This window comes from Sebastes fasciatus, chromosome 13, assembly GCF_043250625.1.
Source record: "Sebastes fasciatus isolate fSebFas1 chromosome 13, fSebFas1.pri, whole genome shotgun sequence".
In the NCBI taxonomy this organism is placed as follows: domain Eukaryota; kingdom Metazoa; phylum Chordata; class Actinopteri; order Perciformes; family Sebastidae; genus Sebastes; species Sebastes fasciatus.
The window spans coordinates 32,579,818-32,599,942 of NC_133807.1; the positions used below are offsets into that span (position 1 = coordinate 32,579,818).

Here is a 20,125-nt window from a genome sequence, read left to right on the forward strand (position 1 = left end):
CCTTTCAGCATATTGTAATTCAAGTGTTCTCAGAGAAAACTAGACTTTTGCACCTCTTCATGGCTCTGTTTTCAGACTTTAATAAATCTAGCCTGTGACGGATTGGACTTTGGCCAATCACCTACTCGTAGGTTTTATCATCTATTCACATGGTAGATCACCGAAAGAAGGTATAAAATAACATGACAGTGGCCTCCAGCGACATTTTTTTTTTTTTTTTGTCTAAACCTAAATAAGTTGTAGTTTTATTACTTAAACCTAAAGAAGTTGTAGTTTTTTTGCATAAATCTAAAGAAGTTGTAGTTTTTTTGTCTAAACCTGAAGAAGTTGTACTTTTGTTGCGTAAACCTGAAGAAGTTGTAGTTTTGTTGCTTAAACCTAAAGAAGTTAGCTATTAACTCGACGTTGTTATAAATATGTAGTTAACCTAGTATGTGCAATCTTTAATGTGCAAGAAAGACTTTAATCACACCTGGTTTGGATATGTCCAGGGATATCGTGGTGTTTGCATGTGTCACCCTGCAGGTGAGGTTGGCTCCAGGTAACCAGATGACTCGGGACAGATGAAGGCGGCTTTGAATGCTGAACGTTCCGTTCGGGCCTCTGTGGGGTTCACTAATGTCGTAGTCCGACAGTTCTTTGGTGTCGTCGAGAAACCAAGTGATGTTAATGGCTGCAGGGCTGAAGCCAAAGACCAGGCACACAAGTTCACCGGAGCCCTGGAGCAAGGTGGCTGAAGGTTGGCTGTGGGTCACCGTGGCTGGGGAGAGTCATGAAAGGTTTAATAATTCATTTGTATTGGGGAAGGTCATGGAGCAAGAATAATCAGGGAACATTTGTCTGTAAATGCTTTCATAATCACTTTAATCTAGGGATGCACCGATACCAGTACTGGGTATCGGGTCCGATACTGTGCTCATGTACTCGTGCTCGCAAAACGGCTCCGATACAATGGCACCGATACCACTTTACAGCAGCGCGACATTAACCTCTCGTCACCATCTCTCGGGTCCTCACGCACCGCCCGGCGGTGTGGGCGAGACGGGCCAGTGGTTTCATTGCGCCACAGGGTTTTGCTTGCACCCTCTGATTCGCACGTGCATTAGACTCCTTGGTCCGTGTTTCAAGACGGGTTGGGTGGGTTGCCGACATCGCCACAGACGCCTGGCGCCTTTTACGTGGGCCGCGGCACGACGGGGTTGGGGCGCACTGAGGACAGTTCGCTCCGGTCGACAGTCGCACCGCAGGGAGCCCTGTCACTGTGCGGCGAGGTCCAGGCGGGGAGAACTGTAAAGCTGCGGCCACGAGCCACCTCCGCCCCGAGCCTTTCCAAGCCGACCTAGAGCCGGTCGCGGCGCACCGCCTCGTATGCGGGACTCCCCAGCCTGCCGTTTGTCGCTCACATCCTCCAGCTGGCTGTTAACGAGGGTCTTTTGGCACAGAGAAGTACTCGTATCGGTACTTGGTATCAGCGAGTACCCAAATATAAGTACTAGTACTCGGTTTGAAAAAAAGTGGTATCGGTGCATCCCTACTTTAATCAATTATCTCAGCTCACCAAACACATCCTTGAAAGGCCTTTTCGAAGGCGTTTCAGATGACTCATGTATGACAACACAAGAATACTCCTCAGTTTTTGACGCGTTTAGTCTGCTGCTCATCGAATACGTGCTGCTCCCGGTGTATTTCCATGTAGGACTGTTGGTGTAGTGACTTGAAGGGAGTCTCTTGCCATTCTCTTCCCAGTACACTATGATGTCAGATGGGGAAAATCCAGAGACTTGGCAAACCAGCGCGAGGACGTCTGACGTAGACAGGTCAGCAGCAGTTAGTTGTGTTATCTCCATGGTTGGTGGATGCAGATCTAGAGAAACACAAATAGAAGACAAAAGTAGATGAGGCTTTATCAGTTACTCTCAACCATCACAAACATCATGGAGAATTTTAATAGAGAGTTTCTTATGTCCTTCTAAGACCCACAATAGACCCGTTCTAGTCCTTTTTAGGGGGGTTCAGGGGGTCTTTAGGAGGAAATAGCAGGTCAACAGTAGATGTCACATAGAAGTGGTGAACATCATCTGAAAGCTGGGAACCTGAAGATTAATTTGAGATGCAGCTCAGCACTGTGGGTCAAATTGTTCTAGTCATGAATCTTGGAATAAACTTTGTTGAGCTCACGTACGACATTACCTCTGCTTTTGCTTATATGGTCCTTGTAGCCCCGGTTGGAACAGCGGTGCTTTGCCTCACAAGACACTTCTTTAAATGCATGCCAGTCCGCCGCTGACACATTGACGGAGCTCCGCAAAGTCTCTGTCCCATTGCTGTGACTCACTGGTGGCTCCTTATGGTCATTCGGGGAGTTGCCGCCTACTTTCCAGGATACGGAGAAATCCTGAAGAGAAGGGCCCACCAGGAGACAGGTGATAGTCACCTGACCCTTGTTGTGAAGCTGCTGGAGTGGCGGTCCCTGAATGTACACGCCAACTACCTGAGATGATGCTGGAGTTACTGAGGAAAAGAATGTGACATTAAAGGGGGATAATGATTATGATAAAAAAACGTCTCAGATGCTTAATGGATGATTCAGAATCCCAATAATGTTTTCATTTTACCTGAGCAGACGCTGATGTCCTTCTTGACAGGTGTGTTCAGAGACTTGTCAGATACTTGACAAGTGAAGACCTCCCCCCTGCTCCACTCTGTGCGAGGGATATGAAGTTGACTGGTTACTGCCACACGTCCGTCTGCACCCATGCTGATGACGTCATTAGTTGATGGAGATCTTGACTGAGACTCAGAAGACCATTTGATTTGAGGGTTGAAGCCCCATGCAGAGCATAAGAGTCTCTTTTTTCCTGAGACTTCACTGGGGGCCAGAAGAAGTTCCACCGATGCGACCCCTAAATGAGCCATGAATCAGTGCATCAATGAATGAGTCTATTACATTATGAAGAGAGCGTGAAACATGAAATCAACTGTCATTAAAGGAAAGAAGAGTTGCTCCTCTTACCAAAGAAGTTGACATAAGAGTTTGACGTAAAGGTGTCAGAGAAGCCTTGGTGCACTTTGCAGGTGAAACTGTTGTCATTAATCCAGTGACTTTCTGGGACAGAGAAGCGTTTACTGATTGAAGCTTCAGGAAGTTCAACATACTGTCTCTCAGAGATGTCGGAATCGTTGGCCTGAAAGGTGACGTACAGGTCACGTGATGAGAGCTGTGTGACGTCACACGCCAGCATAGCAACGTCTCTTTTCAGCAATCTCCTGATCTCAACCACTGGACGCGTGACTGCAGGTTCTGGATGATGCAGAAAGAAAACAAAGTTTATTCATTATTGTCACAAGACGTCTGATTTTTATTTTGTATCCACCTTATTCTCGGGGGCGTTACTGTAAAGAAATGATTACGGGTGTAACTTCCGGTGAGGTAGCAGTAAGCTAATTAGTCCCGTAGGCTAACTATAGTGGCTAACCGCCTTCTTTTGAAGAGTAATTCACCTTCATTTTACCAAATCCTGCTTTATTTTGAACAGATATTTAACTGAGGTTAAATTTGTATTTTCTAAAATGTCCTTGAGGAGCCCTGGTACGGTGTTCCGTACACTTAACGCCCTTCAGCGCCACGCCAGGCAGCACTCCTCTGTTGTTAAGAGCCAGACGAGCTTGTTTGTGTGCTCATTTTCCGGGTGAATATCCATCAGACAGTCTACACTTTGACTGATGTCTTTTGGACCAAGAGTTTTTGAGAAAAGTGGTGAAAAGTAACGCCTCCGCCTGTGTAGGAAGATCATTAAGCTCAACGGTGTTCCGTACAGAGCGCAGGACATGATTTCAACGGAGATTAATGAACATTTTAAATGTCAAATTATTCAACTGTTGGCTATAGGAATAAGGTGGATATAGTCATCTTACCTGCAACATTCACAGTCACCTCGGTGGATGAGAAGCACTTATGTTCAGCTTTACATGTTATAGACTTGAGCTGTTTCCATCGACTTGAGGAAACCGTCACTTGACTGATTATATGAGTTGTGTTTTTGACCAGGGTCGCGGTGCTACCCTCTGTTACTCCCCAGGTCACCTCGGCATCGAGAACCGTGCGGACCGAACATGTTGCTTTCACGTTGGATTCCTCCGTCATTACTTCCTTGAAGCTGGGGATCTCCACATGGATGGGGGGAGGGGCACTTGAAAGGACTGCAGGAAAAAAAAACATGCATTTTATTGGTTTAAAACATTCAGCAGTTTTCATATTGTGCTGTGAGACAGTAGCATACTTACTTTGACAAATACTTATTGTTTTTATAAATTCCTGATCTTTGCGACGGGACTTGCATGTAAACTTTGAGCCAGCATCCCACTCCGTCATATTTGTCTCAATCTCACTGCTTAGAATCAGTGTGAATATATTTATTCTACAGCAATAATGTTTTCATTTTACCTGAGCAGATGCTGATGTCCTTCTTGACAGGTTTTTTCTGAGACTTGTCAGATACTTGACAAGTGAAGACCTCCCCCCTGCTCCACTCTGTGCGAGGGATATGAAGTTGACTGGTTACTGCCACACGTCCGTCTGCACCCATGCTGATGATGTCATTAGTTGATGGAGATCTTGACTGAGACCCAGAAGACCATTTGATTTGAGGGTTGAAGCCCCATGCAGAGCATAAGAGTCTCTGTGTTCCTGAGACTTCACTGGGGTCCAGAAGAAGTTCCACCGATGCGACCCCTAAATGAGCCATGAATCAGTGCATCAATGAATGAGTCTATTACATTATGAAGAGAGCGTGAAACATGAAATCAACTGTCATTAAAGGAAAGAAGAGTTGCTCCTCTTACCAAAGAAGTTGACATAAGAGTTTGACTTAAAGGTGCGAGAGAAGCCTTGGTGCACTTTGCAGGTGAAACTGTTGTCATTAATCCAGTGACTTTCTGGGACAGAGAAGCGTTTACTGATTGAAGCTTCAGGAAGTTCAACATACTGTCTCTCAGAGATGTCGGAACCGTTGGCCTGAAAGGTGACGTACAGGTCACGTGATGAGAGCTGTGTGACGTCACACGCCAGCACTGCAACGTCTCTTTTCAGCAATCTCCTGATCTCAACCACTGGACGCGTGACTGCAGGTTCTGGATGATGCAGAAAGAAAACAAAGTTTATTCATTATTGTCACAAGACGTCTGATTTTTATTTTGTATCCACCTTATTCTCGGGGGCGTTACTGTAAAGAAATGATTACGGGTGTAACTTCCGGTGAGGTAGCAGTAAGCTAATTAGTCCCGTAGGCTAACTATAGTGGCTAACCGCCTTCTTTTGAAGAGTAATTCACCTTCATTTTACCAAATCCTGCTTTATTTTGAACAGATATTTAACTGAGGTTAAATTTGTATTTTCTAAAATGTCCTTGCGGAGCCCTGGTACGGTGTTCCGTACACTTAACGCCCTTCAGCGCCACGCCAGGCAGCACTCCTCTGTTGTTAAGAGCCAGACGAGCTTGTTTGTGTGCTCATTTTCCGGGTGAATATCCATCAGACAGTCTACACTTTGACTGATGTCTTTTGGACCAAGAGTTTTTGAGAAAAGTGGTGAAAAGTAACGCCTCCGCCTGTGTAGGAAGATCATTAAGCTCAACGGTGTTCCGTACAGAGCGCAGGACATGATTTCAACGGAGATTAATGAACATTTTAAATGTCAAATTATTCAACTGTTGGCTATAGGAATAAGGTGGATATAGTCATCTTACCTGCAACATTCACAGTCACCTCGGTGGATGAGAAGCACTTATGTTCAGCTTTACATGTTATAGACTTGAGCTGTTTCCATCGACTTGAGGAAACCGTCACTTGACTGATTATATGAGTTGTGTTTTTGACCAGGGTCGCGGTGCTACCCTCTGTTACTCCCCAGGTCACCTCGGCATCGAGAACCGTGCGGACCGAACATGTTGCTTTCACGTTGGATTCCTCCGTCATTACTTCCTTGAAGCTGGGGATCTCCACATGGATGGGGGGAGGGGCACTTGAAAGGACTGCAGGAAAAAAAAAACATGCATTTTATTGGTTTAAAACATTCAGCAGTTTTCATATTGTGCTGTGAGACAGTAGCATACTTACTTTGACAAATACTTATTGTTTTTATAAATTCCTGATCTTTGCGACGGGACTTGCATGTAAACTTTGAGCCAGCATCCCACTCCGTCATATTTGTCTCAATCTCACTGCTTAGAATCAGTGTGAATATATTTATTCTACAGCAATAATGTTTTCATTTTACCTGAGCAGATGCTGATGTCCTTCTTGACAGGTTTTTTCTGAGACTTGTCAGATACTTGACAAGTGAAGACCTTCCCCCTGCTCCACTCTGTGCGAGGGATATGAAGTTGACTGGTTACTGCCACACGTCCGTCTGCACCCATGCTGATGATGTCATTAGTTGATGGAGATCTTGACTGAGACTCAGAAGACCATTTGATTTGAGGGTTGAAGCCCCATGCAGAGCATAAGAGTCTCTGTGTTCCTGAGACTTCACTGGGGTCCAGAAGAAGTTCCACCGATGCGACCCCTAAATGAGCCATGAATCAGTGCATCAATGAATGAGTCTATTACATTATGAAGAGAGCGTGAAACATGAAATCAACTGTCATTAAAGGAAAGAAGAGTTGCTCCTCTTACCAAAGAAGTTGACATAAGAGTTTGACTTAAAGGTGCGAGAGAAGCCTTGGTGCACTTTGCAGGTGAAACTGTTGTCATTAATCCAGTGACTTTCTGGGACAGAGAAGCGTTTACTGATTGAAGCTTCAGGAAGTTCAACATACTGTCTCTCAGAGATGTCGGAACCGTTGGCCTGAAAGGTGACGTACAGGTCACGTGATGAGAGCTGTGTGACGTCACACGCCAGCACTGCAACGTCTCTTTTCAGCAATCTCCTGATCTCAACCACTGGACGCGTGACTGCAGGTTCTGGATGATGCAGAAAGAAAACAAAGTTTATTCATTATTGTCACAAGACGTCTGATTTTTATTTTGTATCCACCTTATTCTCGGGGGCGTTACTGTAAAGAAATGATTACGGGTGTAACTTCCGGTGAGGTAGCAGTAAGCTAATTAGTCCCGTAGGCTAACTATAGTGGCTAACCGCCTTCTTTTGAAGAGTAATTCACCTTCATTTTACCAAATCCTGCTTTATTTTGAACAGATATTTAACTGAGGTTAAATTTGTATTTTCTAAAATGTCCTTGCGGAGCCCTGGTACGGTGTTCCGTACACTTAATGCCCTTCAGCGCCACGCCAGGCAGCACTCCTCTGTTGTTAAGAGCCAGACGAGCTTGTTTGTGTGCTCATTCTCCGGGTGAATATCCATCAGACAGTCTACACTTTGACTGATGTCTTTTGGACCAAGAGTTTTTGAGAAAAGTGGTGAAAAGTAACGCCTCCGCCTGTGTAGGAAGATCATTAAGCTCAACGGTGTTCCGTACAGAGCGCAGGACATGATTTCAACGGAGATTAATGAACATTTTAAATGTCAAATTATTCAACTGTTGGCTATAGGAATAAGGTGGATATAGTCATCTTACCTGCAACATTCACAGTCACCTCGGTGGATGAGAAGCACTTATGTTCAGCTTTACATGTTATAGACTTGAGCTGTTTCCATCGACTTGAGGAAACCGTCACTTGACTGATTATATGAGTTGTGTTTTTGACCAGGGTCGCGGTGCTACCCTCTGTTACTCCCCAGGTCACCTCGGCATCGAGAACCGTGCGGACCGAACATGTTGCTTTCACGTTGGATTTTGCCTCCATTACTTCCTTGAAGCTGGGGATCTCCACATGGATGGGGGGAGGGGCACTTGAAAGGACTGCAGGAAAAAAAAACATGCATTTTATTGGTTTAAAACATTCAGCAGTTTTCATATTGTGCTGTGAGACAGTAGCATACTTACTTTGACAAATACTTATTGTTTTGTTGTCCTGATCTTTGCGACTGGACTTGCATGTAAACTTTGAGCCAGCATCCCACTCCGTCATATTTGGCTCAATCTCACTGCTTAGACTGAAGGTTTCCTTCTCTCCTCTCTCCAAACTCTGCAGCTTTCTTTGGATTCCCTGAATGTCTAGAGTTTGGTCGTCCCGCTTCCACGTCACATCCAGATCATTTGGAAAGAAGCCGCTCAGGGTGCAGATGAGTTTGACCGATGAGGTCCCGAATTCACCTTCCCAGTCGGGATGTAATGCGATGTTTGGAGAGGCGACCCGCGGTGCTGAGATAGAGAAGAAATAGTTTTGTCTTTACTGGATGTGGACATTTCTTTAAAATATGAGCTGATTTCACGTCTTCAGTTATACATACCTTCAGATTTTGATCAGGTTGAAATTAGTGGCGTTAAAGTTTCATATGATATCTGTAGCTTCACTCGAGCTCTAAAACTGAACCTATTAGAGCCTCTGAAAGACGGTAAAGTCAGTCGCGGGTCTCGGAGGGTTAAAGTCAGGTGGAGATGGCGCTGGAAGTCTGTTGCACAGATGTCGCAGCATGACATCACGGCTAGCAGCGAGCGGAAGCATTGAGTAACACCCGGGTCCCGAAACAGTACCAAAATGCAGAAGTGAAACAATGCAAAGAGCAACGGTGCGCCACAGACAGCAGGTGTGAGGCGCAGTTGTGCCAGTAAGAAGAAGCGGCGTGCACATTTACATGTCTCATATCAGTTTACATATTTTTTCACATGGCTTCTCATGACTTTGCTAAAGGTTTTAGTTCTCGACTCTCTTAATAATAGACTCGAGAACTAACCGACTGTACAGTCTCCATATTTACATGTCGAGTTGAACACGGGCTGATGATTCCAGGTGCTAGGGAGGTGACAAACATAACATATTGCATAATAAAATCATTTTTAAAGAGATGAAATAAATAAATAGGACTGTTTGAGTATTTCTTTATAGGTGAAACTACAGGCAGTATGAACAGTTTCAAAATAATGGAAGAGAAAAAAGTTGGAGGAGCAACATTAATGGTTATCTTCAATTAAACATTTATTTTCAAAAAAGACACAAAGCTCTTGTAATTAAAAGGAAAAAGGACAACAGTGATTACTTACATGATACTATGAGTTTATAAGAAGAAATGCGTGAAATATAGTTTTCTTTTTGTTTTTACAGAAAGTTCACCTTGTTTCATTTAACCTGAGAAGACAGAAAAAAAAATATGGATTAGTAATGTTGTAAAATAAATGTGTCAACATATGGCATATACTAGATGATGATGTTACAACTGGCTTCTGTTGTAGATTGCTGTTCTAATTTAACTTAATTAACCTATGACTTATGATTTATTTTTTTAATAATAAATACAAATTATTTTAATCTTCAAGATTTTTTACCAAGTTGCTGGTGCACAATTCATTATTTTAATAATAAATACAAATTCTGTTAATTTTTAAGATTCTTTACCAAGTCGCTGGTACATGATTTATTATTTTAATAATAAATACAAATTCGGTTAATTAAGATTTTTTACCAAGTTGCTGGTGTACGATTTATTATCTTAATAATAAATAAAAATTGTTAATTAAGATTTTTTACCTAGCTGCTGGTGTACGATTTATTATTTTAATAATAATTAATAATTCAGTAATTTCTATCTATTTATATATTTGTTACATTTTGCTTTACAAAGTTAGGAAAACAGTTTTTAAGTCAGGCCTAATGTTTCCTAACACATAAAAGAATGATCTCAATCGCGTCCACACTGTGAGACATACAGCTTATTAATTAAACACTGGTATCGGATCGGTACTCGGCATCTGCCGATACCCAAAGCTCAGGTATCGCTATCGGTATCGGTATCGGGACTGAAAAAGTCGGATCGGTGCATCCCTAGTTAAAGGTGAAATGTGTGTCATCGTACCATTTTAAATTAAATATTGTGGTCCTGCAGAGACCATAACCATAACCACCATAACCACCATAACCATTTTAACATGTTTTTCAATGAAAATGCGAATACTGATGTAAAAAGTATAATTCCCTCTAATATCGCAAATCATATCGCAATTTCAATATCAGTCAAATTAATCACAATTAGATATGTTTTTCAAAATCGTTCTACTAAGACCCACAGTAACCGCAACACCTGCAAAATATAATTCAGTTCCTTATAATAGCACAGACATTTTGAATAATTGTTTACAGGCTCAAAATGTTAAATTATTGTTAGCTCAATATACTACAGGTTACCACAGAGTTGAGTCTTTATGCCAGTTATTGCTCTCTTTTATGTATAGTAGTAACATTTCTTAGGAAAATGCACAAAATCAAGTTATAGAGATTAAGTTTTTGTTGACATATTACACCAATAAATGGACTTGGATTTATATAGCGCTTTTCTAGTCTTCCGACCAATAACACTTATTTATGACTGTATTCATATTATTATTTTATTATTGTTATTAATTTAATTAATTAAGTCTTTTTTTTACTCGTTTGACTACATACATGCTGAACATTTTTTTTTTTTTTACTGTACTAATTTAGAGATTTTCCAAAGTAAAAGTCCCTAGAAGTGTATGATTCAACTTTTCCTCATGGTCTAGTGGTAAAAGAGTTAATAAAAATCACAATATCGAATCACAATACTTCAAAAATCGCAATACATATCTAATCAGCACCCAAGTATCGTGATCGTATTGAATCGGGAGATAGGTGAATCGTCCCAGCCTTAATGTTTACTGAGGTAGTTATGATGTGATTACGTTATGATGATTGTTATCGTTATGCCCTTTATGAAACAGTCGTCACTCCTCATGTTAGAGGAGTTTTCTGCCAACCCATCTGTGTTGTTTGAATACATTCCTCTTTTGGTTTGAGTTAAACCCAAATCTGTGCACAACTCTTAACACATAAGCTCATTATTACCTTAAAAGCAGTGGTTCCAATGCTGAACAGCAGAGTGATGAGGAAGAGAAGGATGAAGGTGATGGCTGTGCTTCCCATGTTATCTTCTTCTGCTTCCAGCGCACCATTCAGTAGGTAGAAGTCTGGTACTAGAAGTACAGTAATTATTCAGTTAATACTTAAGATATACCCTAACAATCAGTTAGTCAGTCAATCAATCCAAGTATGAAATAGCCGACCGCAAATTAACCCTCTGAGACCCACAACAGACCCGCTTTAGTCTTTTTTAGGGGGGTCCAGGGGGTCTTTAGGGGGAGATAGCAGGTCAACAGTAGATGTCACATAGAAGTGATGTACATCATCTGAAAGCTGCGAACCTGAAGAATAATTTGAGATGCTGCTCAATCAAGTTGTTCTAGTCATAAATCAGAAATAAACATGAATTCATGAATTCATTATTTAAAATGATTCAATTTAACCATTTTTTTTACCACTGGAGAATTGATAAAAAAAATGGTCAATAATCCCTCCTAAATACCACATTAAGACACCAAGACCTTGAGGAACATTATAGAAAAAGCCATGCTGTGATTTGGGATCAAAAACTTTTGACATTTTGGAGATTTTTGTAAGAATTAAATTTTTTCTGTGATTGGATGGCGAACACTTCTGTTGTGTAAACTGCTCAGAAACCCCCTTATTTTCAATCTAGCTAGGAAAGTCATCCATCCTCTGAATGCTCTAGGTCTCTAGTCTGATCCATCCATCCTCTGAATGCTCTAGGTCTCTAGTTTGATCCATCCATCCTCTGAATGCTCTAGGTCTCTAGTCTGATCCATCCATCCTCTGAATGCTCTAGGTCTCTAGTTTGATCCATCCATCCTCTGAATGCTCTAGGTCTCTAGTTTGATCCATCCATCCTCTGAATGCTCTAGGTCTCTAGTTTGTGGCTGTAAAGTTTCATGAGGCTGTGATTATCCTAGAGGTCACCACAGGTCATTTTATACAGTGAGGTCAATGAAATGTCTCCTATGGGGACTAACATCATCACACATGAATACAGTTGGGCTCATTGGATCCACAAGAGTCTCAGCTTTACAGTGAGACCCAATTCATGGAATTCAAGACTGTTTAGGGACCCCAGTTTGAAGAAATATAAAAACACACCATTTTAGAATAAAAGAAAGTAACTAAAACTGCATGTGATTATCATAAAGTGGGTATGTTGGTAAAGGGGAGACTCGTGGGTACCCATAGTACCCATTTACATTCACATATCTGGAGGTCAGAGGTAAAGGGACCCCTTTGAAAATGACCGTGCCAGTTTTTCTTCTCTAAAATTCAGCCCAACTTTGGAGCGTCCTTCCCGAAAAGCTAACATGACCTGACATGGTACCAATGGATTCTTTAGGTTTTCTAGTTTCATCTGATATCTGTGTCTTAACTCTAACCCTAAAACTGAACCCACTAGAGCCTCTGAAAGACAGTAAAGTCGGTCAGGATCGCGGGTCTCAGGGGTTAGTATATTGTATGACGTCAGAGGTCAGAGTGGATTTAATTAGTAAACCAATCAGTCACTCAATCAACCAATCAATCCAAGTATAAAATAGGCAACCACAAATTAAAAGCACAGTACTGACATTGTTATTAGTCTACCGTAAGGCCTAATATAGTTTTGCATGTTGATTAAAGTCAATGATCCTGAATTGCTTTTGAAAGACCCCATTATTGGTATGGCATGCATGACTTGGCTTGTGAATCAGTATATTATTAATAATAATAATGTATTATTTGACAGAGCTGGAGTTGTTGGGGGGGTGCAAGACCCAGTAGAGGAAACACACAAAGTCCACAAAGTCCACAAAGACAAGACGACGTTAATGCACCGTCTACAAATAACAATGAACGATTATTTAATTCAAATGTTTCCTAGAGTTAGTGGTGGTGGTGTTATTCTATACAATATGATGTTGAAAGTTTGATATATATGTTATCCAACATGGATTTGTGTTGCGTTAGGACAGCACTGTGACACTAAATGTCGGTTAAATAAAGACATGAACAATATGCGACGAACATCAACAGAGTTGCAAAGTAGCTTTTTTTTTTATTTTTGATTTTGAATCTGCATTAAAAAGACAAACACAATGTCATATCACAAGCAAACAAACATTCAACAACAACAAACAGCAGAAGACACAGCGACACACACAGTGACGTCTACTGGGCCCTGCACGTTTCAGGGATGTTCATGTTGAGGTTGACCAGGTTGGTTCTGTCAAACGTTCTTTGGCCGATGGACCTGACGATAGCTTTAGTTGAGTTAGCCACAGACTCGTGGTGAACTACACAGCTATACACCATGTCCTTGTTTTTCCACTGCTCGAGGGTGAGAGATAACTGGCCGTAAGCCGAATAGGATCCATGGCTTTCTACGGGGTCTGTGGTATGGAACTCGTACTGTGAGTCCGCTTCCTCGTCATCAACAAGCCAAGACACAAAAACCTCATGAGGGAAGAAGTCTTTCACATAGCAAGACAGGGACACCCTTTCTTGTTTAGTATGTTCTACTGGAGGTAGCATAAACACGGAAGGACGCTGAGTCTGACCTCCTGCAAGCGTGAGAGAACAATTAGTGCTCCTGCTGCAGATAAATGTAAATATCCGGTACAAAAATACACTTAGAAATATCACTTATAATGTGTTTGATGGCATGACAAGAGCACAATTGTTAGGTTTTCTTACCAATAGTCCTCTCGTAGGGTTTCTTCACTCTGTCCACTAAATCGGTGTGTACAACAATGCAGACATACTTTTCCCCTCGGCTCCATTCGTCGTACGAGATCTCGAGTGGACAGTCTACTACGCCTGTACGTCCTTTAGGTGGGGATATTAAGGAATCAGCCACTGCATCTCCTTTCTTGTTTTCCCAAAAAATCTCTTCGACAGATGGGTTATTTATGTTGACTCGACATGTTACAGTTCCTTTTCTCTCCAAAAACATGTCCTCCATTTTGGGTTCAATGATCGTAACATCCACATCTGCTTTAGGACATCCCTCAGCTGTTGAGTCAGAAATCAATGAAGAATTATTGTGGCTGCAAAAACATGAGAATTAAAATACAATTTTGTAGTATGTTTGTGAAGGTTCTCAGTCCTCCAGGTCATGGTATCCGAGGAAGGGTTAAATCAGCAGCAACTGGACTCTAAACCAAGTCCAGTTGCTGCTGATTTAACCCTTACAAGGATAAAGAAGTAGTAGAAATTTACTCACATGTCGGAGAAGGCTGATATATCACAGATGCATTCTTGGATGTTGTATTTTTGTCACATTTCCCATTGAACTTGCATGTAATCTCCGTGCCGAGAGTCCACTCACTAGACTTCAACGTGAGAAAACTGGCCGCGCTCAGTGTTCCATTCTCGTCCTTTTTTCCCTCAGAAGGTGTTGTGAACTCGTTTATTTTGGTGGTGATTTCCACTTCATTTTTCAGCCATTTGAACTCATAATCTTTTGGTGAAAAATCTTTGGCAAAGCAGGAGAAGGAAGCCTCGGCTTCATCACCACAGGAGGCCAACACTTTAAGAGTTGGCAACTGACAAAAATCCGCTGAAAAACAAACATATGCACAAATATATGTATGCAGAAGCAGGGGAATCATTTCCGTATATATATATGCAGAAGCAAAGGTGAACATTGTGCTACAATGCTGTTTTTTTGCACATTGTGATCTTCAAATGAACTTGTGCAGAAAGAGTCAAAAATAAGATTTTCATTGTATAAAAAAAATGATTGGAAGAGCAGAGCTTCAATGCTCGCTTCTGCATATACATTGACTGCTCAGGCAAGCGAACACAGATTTAATGTTAATTATCAACACACAGTGGAAGTGGACAGACGTCAGGAAGAACTAGGGTTAAGCAGATAGACGGAAAGAAGCAGAACACATTGCAATAATATGTTCTTAGACAGGAGCAGAGGACATACAGTATATTAGTAAAGAATAAAATAGTCAGCAGCTAGCTGAGCTTCAGCCTTCTTATTCCACCTCGCAGTTATATTTTTTTTATGCTCTCTTCTGTGTTGAAGCTCCTTTTGAAACGACAGATTGTCTCAAAAACAGTTAAGTTATTGCTCTTTTATGTAGAGTTCACACGAGTCAACGTAATAAGTGCCTCTAATAACATTTCTCAGGAAAACGCACGAAACCAAGTTAGAGAGATTCAGTTTTTCTAGAAATATTACACCAATAACACTTATCTATGACTGTATTAATATTATTGTTATATTATTATCAATCATTTCTTAATATTTTTTTTGCATAAATCCCTTTTTGCTGCATTTATTGCATGCATTGTACAATATAAAAATAATTGTTAAATTATTATATCAACAATTAGTTAATCAGTTATTTGCCAAAAGGTCATCAAATGTTCTTGTATAAAAACGAGCAGCATTGAAGGTTATATGCTTCTATCGAAATTAGCTTCTGATCTCGAGAACAAAGGCAGAATTGTCTATTATTTATTTTTTTTCTCCTACATGCGTGCATCTGAAGAAAAACACAACTTGAACTCAAGAAAATGTAACAGCACACTTGTAACGCACTGCAGAAGGACTTCTGTTTAGTTTTTGTAATGATTACGTACTGAGATGGGTCACACTCATACGGAAAAGATGCAGCTTTTTATATTTGTAGACCGTTTTGCAACACTTTGTAAATACAAAATTAGTTAATTTCTGAACTAATTCTAATTTTTGAACGTGTAAATGACAGTTGTCAGGGCATAAAACCAACGATTTTTATGAATCAAGACTAGTCTAACAACGGCATGTTTAAATCAGATTGAATGGAATCGTGGATTTGGAGAGTCATGAAACCTCTAGCAATTAATAAATGCAATTTAAAAAAACTTAAACTTCTTTCACAATTATTGAATATGTTAACAGCTCCACCGTATAAACCTGCTAGATTTCAAATCAACTCCTAAAAAGGCATTAATATATGACTTAGCGTAGGTCTTACGTGGTGGTGGTGGTGGTTGTGTTGGTGGTAGTGGTTTTTTGAAAATACACTGGCCATTTCCCGCTGTATTGGTCGCGACACACTGGAAGGGCACCCTGGAGTCCCAGTCCTGTCTCCTCACTCGGATTTGACTGACTGCGGTATAGACGTTGCCTTTCTGTACTGCAGGGTACTGAATGAAGTCCGTCAAGGCAACGCCATTATGGTTCCATGCGTAGGTCAGTGAGGAGGGCGAGAAGCCGGTGGCGAGGCAGCCAAGAGTGACCATTTCTCCAGCCCCGGAGCCACATTGGATCAGAGGAAACGCCGTTGGTTTAGCTGGTGTAGGTGGGCTAACAAAAGAAAAACAAACGTGTTTTTAAAATACAAAAAAAATAAATAAAATGTATTCAACACAAGACGGAGAGAACACGGAGTGTAACAAAGCACAGCATTGAAAACCTTTATATTATATATTATATCATTTATTTAGAAGTTGTTTGTTCCACTAACGTTAACATCCCTCAATAATATTATTTGTTATTCAATATATAAATTAGTAAATTACTTTAAATGCACAACTTTGACAATTATCATTACTATTTTTTTAAACTGAAGGAGTGAAGGATACATTTGTTGCTGCATTAAAAAGGTTTACACCTGAATTACAATTCCTGTTCATTTTGAAGATTTTTCTTTTTTACCAAGTTGCTGGTGTACGATTTATTATCTTTATAATAAATATTAATTCTGTTGATTTGGAATTTGTTTTTTAACCAAGTTAATAATGTACGATTTATTATTTTAATAATAAATACAAATTCTGTTAATTTTGAAGATTTCTTTTACCAAGTTGCTGGTGTATGATTTATTATCATAACAATTAACAATTCAGTAAATTTATATCTATGTATTTATTTTAGAGCTTAATCAATTCGTTGTAAACTATTAAATTAATCGCCAACTATTTTGATAATTAATTGGTTTGAGTAATTTCTTTAAGAAAGAAAAAGTCTAAATTCTCTGATTCCAGCTTCTTAAATGTGAATATTTTATGTAGTTATAATAGTTTCTTTCCTCCTCTATCACAGTAAACTGAATATCTTTGAGTTGTGGACAAAGCAAGACATTTGAGGACGTAATTTCGGGCTTCACTGATCGACGTTTTTCACCATTTTCTGACATTTTTCATTATAAATCGTACACCAGCAACTTAAAAACGTAATGTAAAAAAACCCGTAATATAACGTAAAAAATCTACAAAATGAACCGCATGTACAAGTCAAGTGTAAACTTATTTTTTTAATGCAGCAACAAATTGGTTGCATTTATTGCATACATTGTACAATATAAATAGAATTATTGTTAAATTATTATAACAACAAATTTATTTTTGTAATTTGAATTAGTTAATTAGTTATTTGCCATAATGTTCTTGTATAAAAATTAAGTAGTATTTTGTTTGATACTGTACTCTGCCTCAATTTACTGACAATAGTCAACCAATTTAGTATGACATATACAAACTTGCAATTTTTGGTGTAATTAATAAATGCAATTAAAACATTTTTAACGCCGCAAACGCTTTAAGTGAAGCTGAGAAATTAACTTAAACGTGATATTTTGCCGTCTAAAACATACCGTGCCGTAGATTTAAATGGTATAAAATCTTACCTGATGACACAGTTACCATCGTACCCTTTCCCCAGTAGTCGAAAGCCCAGTTGCCACAGTTAAGATAGTCAATTCACACTTCTCACAAAAACTCATGCACCAAATAAAGCTAAAATGTACACCTGTTGACGGACTCCAACTGAACTAAAGTAGTTTTGTTCAGGCTACAAAATACTGTCTTATCACCGGCTCAACAGTTATGACCACATGAAAATGCTGATATATATTTTCGTAATGTGATTAGGAATGTAATTCTCTAATCAGAAATATTAAGATTACATACCTGAAGTGACGGTGACCATGGTGCCTTTCCCCCAGTAGTCGAAGCCATCACAGTGATATATTACAATCTGCTTCCAGTACAAATACTTAAAATGTTGATTAAACCGTACATGTTTCACTGACAAAGCAATTCCCACTGAACTATTTATTAACCACGTCCCTTGAGACCTTCATTTCCTGTGGTCTGTCTGGGTTATTATATAAGATGAAGTGTGTGTTGCCAACGGTTACTGTGAACACTTCCTCTTTTATCAGCCCCTTCTGTCGGCTCCAGTTCCGGCAGCATGAACTTGATTCAGCCCAATCGCTGTTAAGTTTGAGAAGAAAAAGCAGTTGATGATAAAGAGCTCTGTTGTCTGTTTTATGGCCGTTGATTGGAGATGTTTTCACAGCAATATAAAATAGGTATCAGACATTAGGGATTATGATCTGTTTGAATTCTAGGGCGATATGTTTTTACAACGATACCATGCGTATCGCTTTCCACGGTTCCGATACGATTCAAGGACGATATTTGGCTCATCTAGAGCGATACAATGACTTGAAATCAATACAGTAACAGGAGGTGCAGGTCAGGATTCCTCAACGTTTTTCTTGTAAGGGAATCGGGGATAAATTAATTATGGATATAAACAAGTAAACACAACGATTAATGGCAAATACACACAGCTTTTATTAGAAAATAATAAAAAGTGCAACTTCAGGACCCGCTGCTTCAGTTCTCAAGATACATGGCAGTGTAATATTTAACAAAAAAATACAATAACCTAACTTCTATTCAAGTTAAATGAACATAAAATTACAACTTTTTCTTGTAAATTTCTGACTATTTTCATATTACGACTTTCTTTCTCGTAAACTTATGACTTTATTCTCATAATATTATGACTTTTTTTTCTTAAATTTACGACTTTATTCTCATAATATTACGAATTTTTCTCTTAAATTTATGACTTTAATCTCTCTCTTTGCCTCTCTTTTCGAGACGCGCTAATCAAAAAACACACGTGTATTACCAGAAAACAATCTGTTGTTTTTTCCGCTCTGCTTTTTCCTTACATTGGGGTGATGATGTTGGTCATGCCACTCTGTACAGTCATCAAACTTTGCTCCAGAGATCTTCTTTGTTATGTCTTTGGTGCTAAGTCACTAAATCACTCTCTTTTTTGGCCTTTGCATATGTGGCTTGGCTGTAGGGCCTCTAGACATGTTAGCATTTATTTGATGGGAGCTTGTACAGTAGGGCTGAGATGATTAACCTATCTCCTGATTTGAGACTTGGGTGCCGACTCGATATGTATTGTGATTCGATATTGTGATTTTTGTTAACTTTTTTAACACTAGACCATGGGAAAAAGTTGAATCATACACTTCTAGGGAACTTTGGAAAATATCTAAATGAATCCAGTAAGAATGTTTGATTTTCAGCATGTATGTAGTCAGAGATGTCCTGAAGTAAAATATTTATAATTTGTTTTATCCAGCAACCCAAAAATCAAAGAATAAAGACATTTCCCTCACAAATTAGTGGCATTTTCTTTTTAATTTATTATTTATTTATAATTTATTTAGTATTGCGATTTGATATTATAATTTATTGTGATTTTTGTTAACTTTATTAACACTTGAACATTGGAAAAAGTTGAATCATATACACACACAGGCAAAATTGTTGGTACCCTTCCGTTAAAGAAAGAAAAACCCACAATGGTCACTGAAATAACTTGAAACTGACAAAAGTAATAATAAATAAAAATTTATTGAAAATGAACTAATGAAAATCAGATATTGCTTTTGAATTGTGGTTCAACAGAATCATTTTAAAAAACAAACTAATGAAACTGGCCTGGACAAAAATGATGGTACCCCTAGAAAAGATGTAAAATAATGTGACCATAGGGACATATTAAACTAAGGTGTGTCCTGTAAATAGCATCACAGGTATCTTCAAACTTGTAATCAGTCAGTCTGCCTATTTAAAGGGTCAAAAGTAGTCACTGTGCTGTTTGGTATCATGGTGTGTACCACACTGAACATGGACCACAGAAAGCTAAGGAGAGAGTTGTCTCAGGAGATCAGAAAGAACATTATAGACCTTCATGTTAAAGGTAAAGGCTATAAGACCATCTCCAAGCAGCTTGACGTTCCTGTGACTACAGCTGCTCATATTATTCAGAAGTCTAAGGTCCATGGGACTGTAGCCAACCTCCCTGGAGGAAAATTGATGACATATTGAAGAGACGGATAATACCATTGTGGGTTTTTCT

The 20,125-nt window shown here is 39.6% G+C and overlaps 1 protein-coding gene and 1 gene segment (V, D, J or C); both read right to left on the bottom strand.

The window, feature by feature from the left end:
- LOC141781326 (uncharacterized) overlaps nt 1-20,125 on the bottom strand; it is a 31,399-nt gene that overhangs the window by 1,161 nt on the left and 10,113 nt on the right. The window contains exons 9-20 of the mRNA XM_074657014.1: nt 7,575-7,859; nt 6,673-6,960; nt 6,275-6,562; nt 5,745-6,029; nt 4,843-5,130; nt 4,445-4,732; nt 3,916-4,200; nt 3,014-3,301; nt 2,616-2,903; nt 2,191-2,511; nt 1,559-1,864; nt 473-760 (exon numbers count right to left, since the gene is read on the bottom strand). Coding sequence (XP_074513115.1) covers nt 473-760; nt 1,559-1,864; nt 2,191-2,511; nt 2,616-2,903; nt 3,014-3,301; nt 3,916-4,200; nt 4,445-4,732; nt 4,843-5,130; nt 5,745-6,029; nt 6,275-6,562; nt 6,673-6,960; nt 7,575-7,859 — 3,498 coding nt within the window. The remainder of the gene's footprint in view (nt 1-472; nt 761-1,558; nt 1,865-2,190; nt 2,512-2,615; nt 2,904-3,013; nt 3,302-3,915; nt 4,201-4,444; nt 4,733-4,842; nt 5,131-5,744; nt 6,030-6,274; nt 6,563-6,672; nt 6,961-7,574; nt 7,860-20,125) is intronic.
- LOC141781329 (Ig mu chain C region membrane-bound form-like) lies at nt 12,984-17,986 on the bottom strand. The segment is given in 5 exon segments: nt 12,984-13,508; nt 13,642-13,959; nt 14,171-14,506; nt 15,924-16,255; nt 17,856-17,986. Coding segments are annotated over 5 exon segments (1,401 nt in total).